Source organism: Rhinoderma darwinii, chromosome 7 (assembly GCF_050947455.1).
Source record: "Rhinoderma darwinii isolate aRhiDar2 chromosome 7, aRhiDar2.hap1, whole genome shotgun sequence".
NCBI classification, from domain to species: Eukaryota; Metazoa; Chordata; class Amphibia; order Anura; family Rhinodermatidae; genus Rhinoderma; species Rhinoderma darwinii.
This window is the reverse complement of record NC_134693.1, coordinates 75,418,404-75,435,993: the sequence shown is the minus strand read 5'-3', so window position 1 is coordinate 75,435,993 and position 17,590 is coordinate 75,418,404. Positions and strand designations below refer to the sequence as shown.

The window sequence follows — 17,590 nt, the reverse complement described above, 5'->3', positions numbered from 1 at the left end:
TTTACATTAACACCATTAGATGTAGTGCGGTAGATAAGGAATACAGATACTACCTATGCGGATGCAATGATCCCTATATAATATTTCTTTTTTTTCCTCCTCCCAGTTTTTATTCTTATTTTTTTTAGATTTTTCTTTTTCACCCTATTAAGATTTTTATTTTGATATTATTATATTCTTGATATTTTTGTATTTATATATATATATATATATATATATATATATATATATTGTTGGTTTTTGTTTTTTTTTATTTATTATTATTAGGTGAACTTATGTCAGTGTAGTGGATATATCGGTTTCTTCCACTCATTTTGATGCTTGTCAATCAGAAGTAACTGAGATCAGGAAGTATAACACTCCTGCATTCAGGAAGTGTTATCCCTGTCTACCTTCTATCAGCCTTTCTGATGCTTATCCTCAGCAGTGGCTGAGCTCAGGAAATATAACACTCCTGCATTCAGGCAGAGTTATCCCTATCTACCTACTACCAGCGCTACGCGTTTCATTACGAAGTTATTTATCTGCTGTAAATCGTCTGGGGCTTATAGCTTCTAGCATTCTAGAAGTGCAATGTACTGAAACAATGTGGCGTGGAGTAACAATGCTGGCAGATCATTGCATCCGCATAGGTAGTATCTGTATTCCTTATCTACCGCACTACATCCAACGGTGTTAATGTAAAGTGCACAGGCATTAGTTAAATAAGGCAGATTGTTACCACAATTCATTTATGCTAAAATGACAAAACAATGTAACAAATGTAACCACATTTAGATGCTAATATATACAATACATCTTTTTAGCGCTATGGTAACGATTCTGGGGTTTTAAAGAAAATATTTTTACACCGTTCACTGTGTGAGTTAAATAATGCTATATTGTAATAGTTTCGGGCTTTTACGGATGCAGCGATACCAATTTTTTTGTTATTTTTACATTGTGCTTGGGGAAAATGTGTTTTTGTTTGTTTTTTTTACACACATTTTATTAGTTGCCCTAGGGGACTTGAACCAGCGATCATTAGATCGCTGGTACAATACACTGCAATACATGGATGAGTTAAGGAAACAGCGTAACTCGCTGAGCTACGCTATTTCCGTAGCTCCCATAGTAGTGAATGGCAGTTACAGAAACAGCGTAGCATGCTACGCTGTTTCCGTAACTACTATTCAGTTCTATGGGAGTTACGGAAACTGCGTAGCTCAGAGAGTTATGCTTTTTGCGTAACTTCACCATGTAACCAGGAAGTGGCCGGAAGACAGTGGAGCCGGGTAAGATAGAACGGGACTTAGGGGGCCCCGTTCTAGAGATGGATATGTCATAAATGTCCTTCATAGAAAAACCAATATAAATGCTGCGGTCGCTATTGACCGCGGCATTTAACTAGTTGAACGGCCAGGAACAGTGCCATTACTGTTCTTAGCCGTTAGTGCAGAGTGTCAGAAGCCGACACCTGCAGTATATGGAGCGGGCTCAGCGCGTGAGCCCACTCCAAACATCATGGGTTATTTCTACTTTCTTTGGTAACGAGTCTCTCTGTTTCAATCCTTGCTGCCTTTGTCTTTTACACAACTTTATTTTATTCTTTATAATTAATTAATGCCTCGTCACTACCCTCCTGCTTTAGTAGTTTGAACGCTTCCTTTTTATAATTTATTGCCCCCCTTACGGATTTATTTATCCACATCAATTTCACCCTGTTTCTAGATTGTTAATTCCCATAGGATATATATTTTTCACAGGACATATTTAAGAGCCTTTTAAAAATGTCCCATTAGTTTGTGTATTTTTATTTGAGCACATTGTCCCAGTTTATGCCCTTAACTCCTTAACGCCGAAGGACGGATATATCCGTCCTCTGCAGCTGCTAGTTTGTGCAGGACGGCGGATATATCCGTCCTGTGATGGCGCGGGTACTGAGACTGTACCCACGCGATCAGCGGCAGGAGCACGGCTGTTATACACAGCCTGGCTCCTGCTGCAACTGCCGGAATCGAAGCGCGCTCCGATTCCGGCAGTTTAACCCATTAAATGCCGCTGTCAATAGTGACAGCGGCATTTAATGTGTTTGACAGAGGGAGGGAGCTCCCTCTGTCACCCGATCGGCGCCCCCGCAAACAAATCGCGGGTCGCCGTCGGGTTTCCATGACAGCCGGGGGCCTAACAAAGACCCCCAGGTCTGTCTTCAGCAAATGTCTGTTAGGTCATGCCTGACAGTATACCAAAGCATTATTGCCTAAGTATACCAAAGCATGATATATGCGATCAACAGATTGCATAGTGTAGTGCCCTGGTGGGACTTTAAAAAAAAAAGTCAATCAGTTAAATAAAGTTTGTGAAAAAAAAATTTTACAGTCAAAATCAAATAAAACTACTTTTTTTGCCCAAAAAGTGGTTTTATTTAGTAAAAGTGTCAAAACAAATCACACATACACATATATGTTATCCCCGCGATCGTAACAACTTTTCCAATAATGAAAACATTAATTAGACCGCCGGATGAACGGCGTCCAAAAAAAAAAAACTGCAAAATTCTCTCTTTTCTCCCATTCCCCCCATAAAAAATAAAATAAAAGTTAATCTATAAGTCCTATGTACCCCAAAATACTACTAATGAAAACTACACCTTGGCCCGCACAAATCAAGCCCACATACGGCCACATCGACGGAAAAATAAAAAATTTACGGCTTTTGGAATGCGGTGATGCAAAAACAAGTAATTTTTTCCTAAAAGGGTTTTTATTGTGCAAACGTAGGAAAACATAAAACCTCTACATATTTGGTATCCCCGTAATCGTGCCGACCCATAGATTAAAGTTAACATGTTATTTACGCTGCATAGTAAACGGCGTAAATTTATAACGTGAAAATCAATGCTGGAATAGCTGTTTATTTTCAATTCTCTCCTAAAATAAAGTTAATCAATATATTATAAGCATCTAAAAATGGTAGAATTACAAAATACAACTCATCCCGCAAAAAACAAGCCCTTATACGGCTATGTCGACGGAATAAAAAAAAAGTTACGACTCTTGGAATGCGACCGTGAAAAAACAAAAAATAATCCTTGGTCATTAACGTGCAAAGTGGCCCGGTCATTAAGGGGTTAAGGTCCTACCTTAGCCCATCAAAATTGGCTTTCTGAAGTTTAGTGTTTTTGTAGGTACTCTACCAAACATCTTATTGAAGGATATATGAAAACCTATTATGTTGTGGTCACGATTTTCTAGGTGACCTCCAACATGAACCTTTGATATCCTGTCCGGCCTATTGGTTAAAATTAGGTCTAGAAGTGCCCCCACTCTTGTTGGGTCCTGCACCAGTTGTGAAAAGTAATGGTCTTTATTGTCAATAACCTGCTTCCTTTGTAGGACCTGCAGGTGTCTGGCTCCCAGTTATTATCAGGGTAGTTAAAGTCCCCCATAATAATGGCTTCATTAAAATTTGCTGCCTCATCTAATTGCTTTCGTAGTTGATTTTCAGCTTCTTCCATTATACTTAGGGCTTTGTAAGAAGTCTCCATCAGTATTTTATTATTCCTTCTCCCTCCCCTTATTTCCATCCATAGCGACTCCACATGATCATTCCCCTCATAGATATCATCACGCAGGAAGGGTTTTGGGCAGGATTTTACATATAAGCAAACCCCTCCCCCATTCTTATTAGTACGATCATTTCTAAACAGACTGTAACCCTACATATTAATAGCCCAGTCATAGCGATCATCCAGCCATGCCTCACTTTTCCCCGCTATGTCACAATTCTCCACATAACAATTTCACTCACGCTTTAGGCATCTTACATATAAACAAAGCTCTCCCCCTTTTGTATAATTCCGAACGTTTCTGTAAAGACTGTAACCCTGCAAATTAACAGCGATCATCCAGCCATGTCTCAGATATCCCCACGATGACATATTTCTCTACAAACCCCATCAATGCCAATACCTTAATCTTCCTTTCCGTATCTCTTTTCCTCTTATGCCTATAAACTTAACCCCATAATGACCGGGCCTGAAAAGACCTTAAGGACCAGCTAATTTTTTCTGTTTTTGCCGCTGTGCCTTTCAGCAGAAAAAGCTGCTGGTAAGGGCTGGTAAGGCTATTGTAGTCAAAGCCGTTGTTGTTGGGAGAGGGTGGGGAGACTCAGGCTACTCAGAAAGTGGGCACTGGAAGGGTCTCTTAGAGAACCACTCTGATCATCTAAGTTATAGAGGTCGGAGTAGAATTCCATAAATTCCTTAGCTATGTCCTGGGGGTCATATATTTTTGACTGGGAAGAAAGATACGGAATCCTAGTTTTGCACTCCTTTTTTGAAACGTCTACCCAGCAACTTGCCTGCTTTATTATTTTGCGAATAATATTGGGCCTTAACCTTGGTCAGGGATTTTTCATAAGCATATAACAAGCAATCTTTCAACTGAATACGAAGGTCTCTAAGTTGTGACGATTGAGAAGGTAAGCACATGGTGTGCCCGAACAGCAGGCAAACTGAACAGACAGCCCTGGGGTCCTTTGTAGGACCCCAGGGCTGACTGCAGAGGGAGTCCCAGTGAGGCGATCAAAGAGGGGAATTTGTCTTTGTTCATGGCGCGGTCACAGAACGCAGCAAAGGGTTTAACAGCTGGAGTCTGAATGTTTTCCGACCCCAGCTGTGTTCAGGAGGCTTCTCTGAGATCAGGAGATGTTCGTTACAGCTCCTACTTAGAGGATGAGTGCTCATCAGCCTTATCTACAGCGACGCCAAAAAGACGTAGTTGTAGACTGGGGACCTGCACCACCTGCCGTCAAAAGACAGTGGGCGGTCGGGAAGGAGTTAAACGCCTCTCTCCGTTTAACCCCCAGTTTCATTAATAAGTTCCAGTTGTCCATCTACACCATCTTGCCCTCTACATGTGTACCAGTCCCTAATTTAAACACTCAATCTAACCTCATAGCAATCTTCTCCCCCAACTCAGCTGCACCCTCCCTCTTTAGGTGCAGCCCATCCCTAATATAGTCTGTAGCCAACAAAAAAAAAGTGTCTTAGTTCTCGAAGGAACCACACCCTCCTTCCTATTCCAATTCTTGAGCAACTTGTTCATCTCCTTAATTCCCCGCTGCCTCTTTGGTATGGTACAGGTAGTAACTCAGAAAACATACAAGTTCGTTTCTATGTGTAACATCTGATTACCTTATTGTTTCATCCCAGCAGAACTTTTTCCTTGGACCCATTACTCTCTTTCCAGGCTTCTCTTCATCTTCCTCCTCTGAAGGATTACGGTCACGATCATCATCGGCTTGATGTCTATAGGAGAAAGAAGTCAAAATTAAACCAAGGTAAACCTCCAAAAATCAGTCTCTTGGTCTTGTGTCATTTGATTCTGAAATAATTTGATTTGTTTTTAGAATTGTATTAATGTGAAACTTTGTTCTATACAGGTTAGAAATTATTTCTTGCCTCAAATTGTGGGTGGAAATGCAGAAATCGGCCCTTGTTTCTCTGAATTACAACAATTTAGGAGTTTGCACAGATGTCTACAGATCCAACAAGAACCTCTAATATCTAGTAGGTATCCAGATTTGCCCCAAAAAATTTATATTTGAAATTTGTCCAGTTGAGCGAAAGGTGCGTGACTTATATATGAATGTCTTCATATGCATTTTTCTGAATACTCGGTTGATTGTGCATAATATTTACACAGCATTCGCATGGTAATGTTTAAAATATACTTTATTTGCTACTCGTGTACATGTTCAGTAATACACTGCTTGAGCTGATGTTTTATTTCAATTGTTGACTATGAATCATTATGTTTTAATTCGTATTTAACCCCCTTAATACCGAAGGTATTTTAACCCCTTCCCTCTTTAGCCACTTTTGACCTTCCTGACCGAGCCTCATTTTTCAAATCTGACATGTGTCACTTTATGTGGTAATAACTTCGGAATGCTTTCACCTATCCAAGTGATTCTGAGATTGTTTTCTCGTGAGACATTGGACTTTAAGTTACTGGCAAAATTTGCTCGATATGTTCAGTATTTAATTGTGAAAAACACCAAAATTTAGCGAAAAATTGCAAAAATTAGCATTTTTCTCAATTTAAATGTATCTGCTTGTAAGACAGGCAGTTATACCACACAAAATTGTTGCTAATTAACATCCCCCATATGTTTACTTTAGATTGGCATCGTTTTTTGAACATACTTTTATTTTTCTATGACGTTACAAGGCTTAGAACTTTAGCAGCAATTTCTCACATTTTCATGAAAATTTCAAAAGGCCATTTTTACAGGGGCCAGTTCAGTTGTGAAGTGGCTTTGAGGGCCTTATATATTAGAAACCCCCAAAAAGTCACCCCATTTTAAAAACTTCACCCCTCAAAGTATTCAAAACAGCATTTAGAAAATGTCTTAACCCTTTACACATGTCACAGGAATTAAAGCAAAGTAGAGGTGAAATTTACAAATGTCATATTTTTTTGCAGAAATAAATTTTTAGTACAATTTTTTTTATAACACAGAAGGTTTTACCAGAGAAATGCAACTCAATATTTGTTGCCCAGTTTCTGCAGTTTTAGGAAATATCCCACATGTGGCCGTAGCGTGCTACTGGACTGAAGCACCGGCCTCAGAAGCAAAGGAACACCTAGTGGATGTTGGGGCCTTATTTTTGTTAGAATAAATTTTAGGCACCATGTCAGGTTTGAAGGGCTCTTGCGGTGCCAAAACAGTCAAAATCCCCCAAAAGTGACCCCATCTGGGAAACTACACACCTCAAGGAAATTATCTAGGGGTACAGTGAGCATTTTGACCGCACAGGTTTTTTACAGAAATTATTGGAAGTAGGCCGTGAAAATTAAAATCAACATTTCTTCAAAGAAAATGTAGGTTTAGCGATTTTTTTTTCTCATTTCCACAAGGACTAAAGGAGAAAAAGCACCATAAAATTTGTAAAGCAATTTCTCCCGAGTAAAACAATACCCCACATGTGGTAATAAACGGTTGTTTGGAGACACGGCAGGGCTGAGAAGGGAAAGAGCGCTATTTGGCTTTTGGAGCTCAAATTTAGCAGGAATGGTTTGCGGAGGCCATGTCACATTTACGAAGTCCCTGAGGAGACAAAACAGTGGAAACCCCCCACAAGTGACACCATTTTGGAGACTACACCCATTGAGGAAATTATCTAGGGGTATAGTGAGCGATTTGACCCCACAGGTTTTTTGCAGAAATTATTGGAAGTAGGCCGTGAAAATTAAAATCAACATTTTTTCAAAGAAAATGTAGGTTTAGCTTATTTTTACTAATTTCCAGAAGGACTGAAGGAGAAAAAGCACCGCAAAATTTGTAAAGCAATTTCTCCCGAGTAAAACAATGCCCCACATGTGGTAATAAACGGCTGTTTGGAGACACGGCTTGGCTTAGAAGGGAAAGAGCGCTATTTGGCTTTTGGAGATCACATTGAGCAGGAATGGTTTGCGGCGGCCATGTCACATTTGCAAAGCCCCTGAGGGGAAAAAACAATGAAAACGCCCAAAAAGTGACACCATTTAGGAAACTATACCTCTTGAGGAATTCATCTAGGGGCGTAGTGAGCATTTTGACCCCACAGATGTTTCATAGAATTTATTAGAATTGGGCAGTGAAAATAAAAACAATCCTTTTTCTTCAATAAGACGTAGCTTTAGCGCAGATTTTTTCATTTTCGCAACAAATAAAAGGAAAAAAAAGAACCCAACATTTGTAAAGCAATTTCTCCCGAGTACGGCAATACCCCATATGTGGTCATAAACTGCTGTTTGGGCACACGGCAGGACTCAGAAGGGAAGGACCGCCATTTGGAGTGCAGATGTTGCTGGATTGGTTTCTGGGCGCCTGTGGGCCCAAAACAGTGGAAACCCCCCAGAAGTGACCCAATTTTGGAAACTACACCCCTCAATGCATTTACCTAGGGGTGTAGTGAGCATGTTAACCCTGCAGATGTTTTGTAGAAATTAGTGTGAACTCGATGTTGCTGAGTGAATATGGGATTTTTTCCACAGATATGTGGACAATATGTGGTGCCCGGCTTGTGCCACCATAACAAGACAGCTCTCTAATTATTATGCTGGGTTTCCTGGTTTTAGAAACACCCTACATGTGGCCCTAATCTCTTGCCTGGACAGTCGACCAGGCTCAGGAGTGAAAGCGTACCATGTAAAATTGAGGCCTAATTTGGCGATTTACAAAGTATTGGTTCACAACTGCAGAGGCTCAGATGTGAAATAATAAAAATAAACCCCTGGGAAGTGACCCCATTATGGAAACTGCACCCCTCAAGGCATTTATTAAGGGGTGTAGTGAGCATTTTCACCCCACAGGTCTTTTCCATAAATGAATGCGCGGTGGATGGTGCAAATTAAAAATTTATATTTTTCCCTAGATATGCCATTCAGTGGCAAATATGTCGTGCCCAGCTTATGCCACTGGAGACACACACCCCAAAAATTGCTAAAAGGGTTCTCCCGGGTATGACGGTGCCATATATGTGGAAGGAAACTGCTGTTTGGGCACGCTGTAGGGTTCAGAGGGGAGGGAGCACCATTTGGCTTTTGGAGCGTGGATTTTGCTTGGTAGTAGTTTTGTTTGGAGTCTTACTGGTGTTTCCGTTTATAATGTATGGCATATGTAAGCCGGGCGGAGTATATAAGGGGCATAGTCAGGTGGTATAATAATGGGGTAAAAAAAACAATAAAATAATCCATAGATGTGTGTTACGCTGTGACACAATCATTTCCGCACAGGCCAGTGTCGCACTGATAAATGGCGTCCTTTCTTATGCCCCTTTTGGTCCATACTCCGCGCCTTTGTAGTTTGGGGAATTTTGCTAGGAAGTGTTGTCCTGGTATAATACGGGCACCGTCGCTTCCAGCGGATATGTTTGGGCCCTCCCTTTCCTGGTTCCCTAATTTTAGGTCCTTGATAAATCGCCTCTTCAAACAGAAGAAATGTTCCCCTCGGGCACAACTGCATATTTTTTTATTTCCTGACTTATTGGAGCCATAACTGATTTTATTGTTCATAGACGTAGCGGTATGAGGGCTGGTTTGTTGTGGGACGAGCTGTAGTTATTATTGGTACCATTTTGGGGTACATGCAACTTTTTGATCACCTTTTATCCTATTTTTTGGGATTCCAGGTAAACAAAAAAACGCAATTCTGGCACAGCTTTTTTCGTTTTTTTTTTATACAGCGTTCACCATGCGTTATAAACTACATGTTAACTTTATTCTGCGGGTCAGTACGATTCCGGCGATACCTAATTTATAGCACTTTTTTATCTTTTACAACTTTTTGCACAATAAAATTACTTTTGTAAAAAGAATGTATTTTTTCTGTCGCCAAGTTTTGAGAACCATAACTTTTTAATTTTTTGTCAACGGAGGTGTATGAGGGCTTGTTTTTTGCGGGACGAGCTATAGTTTTTATAGGTACCATTTTTGGATACGTGCGACTTTTTGATCACTTTTTATTCTAACATTTGTAGGGCAAAGTGACTAAAAAACAGAAACTCTGGTAACGTTTTTTACGGTTTTTTTTACGCTGTTCACCGCGTGCAATAAATAATATAATATTTTGATACCTCAGGTCGTTACGGTCGCGGCGATACCAAATACATATGGTTTATTATTATTTTTCAATAATAAAGGACTTGATAAGAGTAAAAGGGGGATTGTGTTTTATTTGATTACTTGAAACTTTTATTGTTTTCAAACTTTTATTATTTGCACTTTTTTTTACACTTTTTCTCAAGTCCCACTAGGGGACTTGAAGGTCCAACGGTCAGATTTTTTTTTTTCTAATACATTGCACTACCTATGTAGTGCAATGTATTAGATCTGTCAGTCATTCACTGACAGCAAGCCGATTAGGCTTCGCCTCCCGGCGGGGCCTAAATCGGCTTCCGTAATGGCAGAGCAGGAGACCATTGTGTCTCCTGTTGCCATAACAGCAGTTGCCAGTCCTGATTGCCTGTCAGGGCTGGCGATCTGCTAGTAACCGCTACGATGCAGCAATCGCTTTCGATTGCTGCATCGAAGGGGTTAATGGCAGGGATCGGCGCTAGCTCCGGTTCCTGCCATTACAGGTGGATGTCAGCTGTACAGTACAGCTGACTTCCACCGCTGATGACGCCGGATCAGCTCCTGACCCGGCGCCATCTTGCCGGCAGCTACGGAAGCCGATCAGGCTCCGCCGCCGGGCGGATCTTGACCGGCTTCGGTGCTAGGCAGACCGGGAGGCCAGTATTAGGCCTCCGGTTGCGATTGCAGCCACCGGAACCCCGGCAATTTCATTACTGGGGTTCCGATGAGCTGCAAACACCTTAAGTGCAGCGATCGCGTTTGAGCGCTGCACATAAGGGGTTAATGGCGGGGATCGAAGCTAATTTTGGTCCCCGCCGTTACAGCCGGATGTCAGCTGTAAGATACAGCTGAGATCCGGTGATGATGGCACCGGCTCAGCTTCTGAGCCGGTCCCAAACATTCGGCGTACATGTACGGCAAGATGCGGGAAGTCAATGCTTTCCATGACGTACATGTACGGCAAATGTCGGGAAGGGGTTAAACCCTAGTGACCAAGCAATTTCTTACGTTTTCCCATCGTCGCATTCATAGAGCTATAACTTTTTTTTATTTCTCCGTCGACATAGCTGTAGAAGGATCTGTTTTTTGCGGGACAAGTTGTATTTTTTAATAGTACCATTTTGGGGTAATTATTTATTGATTAACTTTTATTAAAGAGGCTCTGTCACCACATTATAAGTCACCTATCTCCTATATAAGGAGATGGGCGATTTTAAACCACTTTATGAGCGATTTTTAGCTTTATGCTAATGAGTTTCTTAATGCCCAAGTGGGCGTGTTTTACTTTAGACCAAATGGGCGTTGTACAGGGGACTGTATGACGCTGACCAATAAGCGTCATGCACTTCTCTCTATTCATTTACACTGCACTAGCGATATAGTTATATTGCTATGTGCAGCCAAAAACACTAAGCGTAATAAAAAGCACTGCTGTCATCTACATTATTGCGCCGATCTCCTTATATAGGAGATAGGGCACTTATAATGTGGTGACAGAGCCTCTTTTTTGGTGGTTATAGGAAAAAAATAAAAATAACTTACATCTTGCCACTCTTTTTTTGTGTCTTAAATATACGCCGTTTACCATGTGTCATAAATTACCATGTGTCAAATTAATCTAGGTTTTTTTACGTTTTACTACATTTACTCAGTAAAAATACTTTTTCTAAATTATTTGTTTTTGTGTCGCTATATTTTAACAGCCATAACCTTTTTATTTTTCTACTGACATAGCTGTATGAGGGCATTTTTTTTTTTCGGAATGACTTGTACTTTTTATTGGTGCTATTTTGCAGTACATGCGACTTTTTATTACATTTTTTCGAAGGCAGGATGAACAGAAAACAACAATTCCGGCATGGTTTAGTTTATTTTTTACGGCGTTCACCATACGGGTTAAATAATGCAATCATTTCAAAGTTCGGGTTGTAACGCGGTGATACCAAATATGTGTAACTTTTAACTTTTTTCATAATAAAGTATTTTGCAAGGGGAAAAAGTGGGTTTTTAATTATTTTATACTTGGGACTTTTATTTATTACAAACTGTATTAAACTTTTTTAGTCTCACTAGGGTACTTTACTATGCGATCTTTTGATCACTTTTATAATACACTGCAATACTTCTGTGTTGCAGTGTATTATTGCCGGTCAGTGTAAAACGGACAGGCATCTGTTAGACCATACCAGGTCTTTGTGTTAATGAAAAAAACTCTACGTTTTATTGAAAAAAAAATAATAGTTTTCATTTTCACAGCCTAAGTCTAATAAAATCTATGAAACACCTGGGGGGTTAAAACATTCACTACACACAGAGATAAATTCGTTGTGGGGTGTAGTTTCCAAGATCGGGTATTTTTTGGGGGTGTTTCTTTTGTTTTGGTAACCCATGACCTCTTCAAACCTGACATGGTGCCTAAAATATAATCTAAAAAAAAAAGAAGGCCCCAAAATCCACTGGGTGCTCCTTTGCTTTTGAAGTCTGTGTTTCAATCTATTAGCACACTAGGGCCACATGTGGGATATTTCTAAAAACTGCAGAATCTGGGCAATAAATATGGAGTTGCGTTTCTCTGGTAAAAATCTTCTGTGTTTAAATTGATTAAAAATGAATTTCTGCAAAAAAAACCACAAAATTTGTAAATTACCTCTATTTTATTTTAACCCATTCCTGCAAATGGGCGTTACTGTACATCCTTTTTAGCGGGTCGTTCCTGCAAATGGGCGTACAGTAATGCCCTGAGGATGAAGCGGGCACAGGAGCTGTGGGCGCTTCATCTTCAGCGGGTGTCGGCTGTAATATACAGCTGACATCCCTATGCAACGGCGGCGATCACAGTTCTCTCCGATCGCCTAGCAACGTCTTCCTGGTTGCCAGGTATGGGAGCCTATTAGGTCCTGCCCGAGGCAGGACGTAATAGGCTCAACTGTCAGTTGTAAAATTACAGTTACAATACAATGCACTACACAAGTGAGTTGTACAGGGGATCAGAAGATCAGATCTTCCAGTTCCCTAGTATGTGTAAAATAAAGTGAAACAAAAAGTTTTAGATAAATAAATAAAAGTTTTACGTAATAAAAACAATAAAATCGCCTTGTTTCCCTGATCAAGCCCCTTATAATTAGAAAAAAAATGAAAAACCGCAGAAGTAAACATGTTGTTTATACTGCACAGAGAACATAGTTAAAAATGTATAAAAAAAAAAAACCCAGTGAGAGAATTTCTGGTTTTTTTCTCCTCCGCCAAAAAAATGGAATAAAAAGTGATCAAAAAATTGCATGTACCCCAAAATGACACTAATAAAAACTACAGCTCATCCCATGAAAATCAAGCACTCACACAGCTCGTCAACGGAAAAATAAAAAAAGTTAGAACTCTCGGAACGCAATAATGCAAAACGACGACCCAGACTAATTTATATGTGCAGCAGTTCTTCACCTAAAAATCCCCCACGTCATCATTTTCAGCCCCCACTGGTAGACCCTGTAAATGCAGCAGAAACTGACATTTTGGGGTCTTGTGCTACATATGGGGCTAGTGAGGAAGTCAAAGAATAGGCAATGCTGGAGTGCGGATATTTTGTACAATACCACGGACACCCTTTAGAAGTGCGACACCTGCACCCGAAAACCCGCCCTGTGCATAAAGGATTGGTTCAATGGGTACATCACTATCCATGGATAATTAATTGTATTATTCATTTACCCCATTATTACATCATCCTATTATGACCTGATGTACTCCGCCCAGCTTACATATACCCTGATGTACTCCGCCAAGTTTACATATACCCCGATGTACTCCTCACAGATTACATATACCCCGATGTACTCCGCCCAGCTTACATATACCCCGATGTACTCCGCCCAGCTTACATATACCCTGATGTACTCCGCCCAGCTTACACATACCCTGATGTACTCCGCCCAGCTTACACATACCCTGATGTACTCCGCCCAGCTTACATATACCCTGATGTACTCCGCCCAGCTTACATATACCCTGATGTACTCCGCCCAGCTTACACATACCCTGATGTACTCCGCCCAGCTTACATATACCCTGATGTACTCCGCCCAGCTTACATATACCCTGATGTACTCCGCCCAGCTTACATATACCCTGATGTACTCCGCCCAGCTTACATATACCCTGATGTACTCCGCCCAGCTTACATATACCCTGATGTACTCCGCACAGCTTACATATGCCCCCAAATTATAAACTGAAACACCAGTAAAACTCTAAACAAAACTACTACCAAGCTAAATCTGTGCTCCAAAAGCCAAATGGTGCTCCTTCTGGGCCTGGTAGTGTCCCCAAACAGCAGTTTATGATTACATATGGGGTATTACTGTACTCTGGAGAACCGCTTAACAATTTATGGGGTGTCTCCCCAGTGGTACAAGCTGGGCACAACATATTGGGCACTGAAATAGCATATCTGTGGAAAATGGCAATTTTCAATCTGCAACATCCACTGTGCACTAATTTCTGCAAAACCTCTGGAGTCAAAATGCTCACTACACTTCTAGTTGAATTCCTTGAGGGGTGTAGTTTCCCAAATGGGGTCACTTCTAGGGGGTTTTCACTGTACTGGTAGCCCAGCAACATGGCGCCAGAAACAAATTTTGTAAAATCTCCACTCCAAAAACGAAATTGCGCTTTTTCCCTTTAGACCCTTGCCGTGTGTCCAAATAGCAGCTTACAATCACATATGTGGTATTTCCCTACTCTGGAGATATTGTGTAACACATTTTGGGGTGTCTTTTCTCCTGTATTCCTTGTGGAAATGAAAAAATATGGAGCTAAATCTACAGGTTATTGGAGAAAAAAAAATTTTTTTTCAATTTCACAGCCCAATTCTAATAAAATCTATAAAACACCTGAGGGATAGAAATGCTCACTACACCTCTAATTTAATTATTTGAGGGGTCCAGTCTCCAAAATGGGATCACACCTGGGGAATTTGTACTGTACTGGTACTTCAGGGGCTCTGCAAATGCGACATGGCCCCCAGAAACCAATTCAGCCAAATCGGAGCTCCAGAATCCAAAAGGCGCTCCTTACCTTCTGAGCTCTGGCGTGGGTCTAAATAGCAGTTTATTAGCACATATGGGGTATTACCATAATCAGGAGAAATTGCTTTACAAATGTTGAGGTTCTTTTTCTCATTTATTCCTTATCAAAATTAGAAAATTCTATGTTTTTTCAGAAAAATAAGTCTATTTTCATCTTCACAGACGACTTCCAATAAATTCAGCAAAAAACCTGTGAGGTCAAAATGCTAACTATACCACTAGAAAAATTCCTTGAGGGGGTATGGTTTCCAAAATGGGGTCACTTTTTGGGGGGTTTCCACTGTTTAGGTCCCTCCAGGGCGTTGCAAACGCGTCACGGCACCGAAAACCATTCCAGTAAAATCAGCGCTCTAAAATCCAAATGGCGCTCCTTACCTTCTGAGCACTGCCGTGGGTCCAAACAGCAGTTTATTACCACATATGAGGTATTTCTGTAATCAGGAGAAATTGCTTTACAAATGTTGGGGTGATTTTAATTTTCAGACTAATAAATGTAGCAAAAAACTGTGGGGTCAAAATGTTAACTATACCCCTAGATAAATTCCCTGAGAGGTGTAGTTTCAAAAACAGTACCACAAGACCTCTTCAAACCTGACATGGTGCCTAAAATATATTCTAAAAAAAGGAGGCCCCAAAATCCACTAGGTGCTCCTTTGATTCTGAGGCTTCAAGCACACTAGGGAAACATGTGGGATATTTATAAAAACTGCAGAATCTGGGCAATAAATATTGAGATGCTTTTCTCGGGTAAAACCTTCTGTGTTACAGAAAAAAAAACTTATTACAAATTAATTTTGACAAAAAAAAAAAATAATTTGAAAAGGTCACCTCGCCTAAAGGGTTAAAACACTTTCTGAATGCGGTTTTGAATACATTGAAGGGTGCCGTTTTCAAAATGGGGTGTTTATGGGGGGTTTCTAATTTATAGGGCCATGAAAACTACTTTAGAGAACTGAAATCGTCCCTGAAAAAAATAGCCTTTTGAAATTTTCTTAAAAATGTGAGTAATTGCTGCTAAAGTTCTAAGCCTTGTAATATCGTAGAAAAATAAAAGGATGTTCAACTACATGGCGATTCACAGTAGGAGCAAGCAATGAAGAAGCAGCAGCATATTATTAACTTTTTTTTTTTTTTTGCAGGTTCCACTGGACCATTTGGACTATGTCGTAGATTCGTTGGACTACTTTGATTACCTACTTTTTTTTTTTTCTTTTAAATAAAATGATGAAATAGGGTTGTGTGGGGGAGTTTTTATTTCAATAAAAGTTTTTTTTCTTATGGCTGTGCTTTTTAATACTTTATTAGCTCCTTAGTAATGGCAGTTGACTGTTTGACGACGTCTATTACTAAAGGCAGGGCTTCGTGTTAGCCAATAAAAAAAAGCTAGAACTAACTCCCCATTATTACCCCGGTACCCACCTCCACCAGGGGTATCGGGAAAAATAATTCCCTTAGATCATGTTCACACACCGCTCAAAAAAAAAAAAAATCAACAACGTTTAGAAGACACTAGTGTTTCTTTTGAAGCACCTTTTAAAATACAGGCGGTTTTTACGTGTTTTGATGCATTTTGTGCGTGCTTTTTGCATGTTTTTTGGCGTGTAATTAGAACTCCCATTGACTATGGGAACATTTGGAGCACTTTACATGCCAAAGAACAGACAAGACACTTGTTTCCGCAACGCATTTTTTAAAAAAGCTCGCGTAAAAAATTGTGTTATATGTACTAACGGCACGCTTTACCATTGATGTAAATGGTTTTGGCACCACAAGACCTCTTCAAACCTGACATAGTCCCCAAAATTTAATCTAATAAAAAGAAGACATTAAAGAGGCTCTGTCACCAGATTTTGCAACCCCTATCTGCTATTGCAGCAGATCGGCGCTGCAATGTAGATTATAGTAAGGTTTTTATTTATTTTTTAAAACGAGCATTTTTGGCCAAGTTATGACCATTTTTGTATTTATGCAAATGAGGCTTGCAAAAGTACAACTGGTCGTGTTTACAGTAAAAGTACAACTGGGCGTGTATTATGTGTGTACATCGGGGCTTTTTTACTTCTTTCACTAGCTGGGCGTTAGGAATGGGAGTGTATGATGCTGACGAATCACCCAGCTTCTGGCAGTTCAGACACACAGCGTGTTCGAGAGATCACGCTGTGACGTCACTCACTTCCTGCCCCAGGTCCTGCATCGTGTCGGCCACATCGGCACCAGAGGCTACAGTTGATTCTGCAGCAGCATCAGCGTTTGCAGGTAAGTAGCTACATCGACTTACCTGCAAACGCCGATGCTGCTGCAGAATCAACTGTAGCCTCTGGTGCCGATGTGTCCTCGCTCGTCCGACACGATGCAGGACCTAGGGCAGGAAGTGAGTGACGACACAGCGTGATCTCTCGAGAACACGCTGTGTCTTTGCACTGCCAGAAGCTGGGCGTTCTGAAGAGAAGTGGATGATACTTCTCGTCAGAACGCCCAGCTAGTAAAAGAACTAAACATACCCAGATGTAACACACATAATACACGCCCAGTTGGACTTTAGCAAGCCTCATTTGCATAAATACAAAAATGGTCATACCTTGGCCAAAAATGCTTGTTTTTTAAAAATAAAAACGTTACTCTTATCTACCATTGCAGTGCCGATCTGCTGCAATAGGAGATAGGGGTTGCAAAATCTGGTGACAGAGACTCTTTAAAATCCACTAGGTGTTCCTTTGTTTTGGACGGTGTTTCAGTCCATTACCACACTAGGGCCACATGTGGGAAATTTCTAAAAATATGCAGAATCTGGGTAATAAATATTAAAGCAGTGTTTCTCTGGTAAAACCTTCGTTATAGAATTTTTTTTTATTAAAATGTAATTTCTGCCAAATAATTAAAAAAAAAAAAATAAATTATAAAATC

General features: G+C 40.3%; 1 protein-coding gene across 2 annotated transcripts in view; it reads right to left on the bottom strand.

Moving 5' to 3' along the window:
- UBN2 (ubinuclein 2) overlaps nucleotides 1–17,590 on the bottom strand; it is a 150,646-nt gene that overhangs the window by 68,866 nt on the left and 64,190 nt on the right. For both annotated transcript variants that reach the window (XR_012850009.1, XM_075833556.1), the window contains exon 10: nucleotides 5,177–5,290. Coding sequence is in view for 1 of the 2 variants with exons in the window: in XM_075833556.1 (XP_075689671.1) it covers nucleotides 5,177–5,290 (114 nt within the window). In the remaining variant the exon portion in view is untranslated. The remainder of the gene's footprint in view (nucleotides 1–5,176; nucleotides 5,291–17,590) is intronic.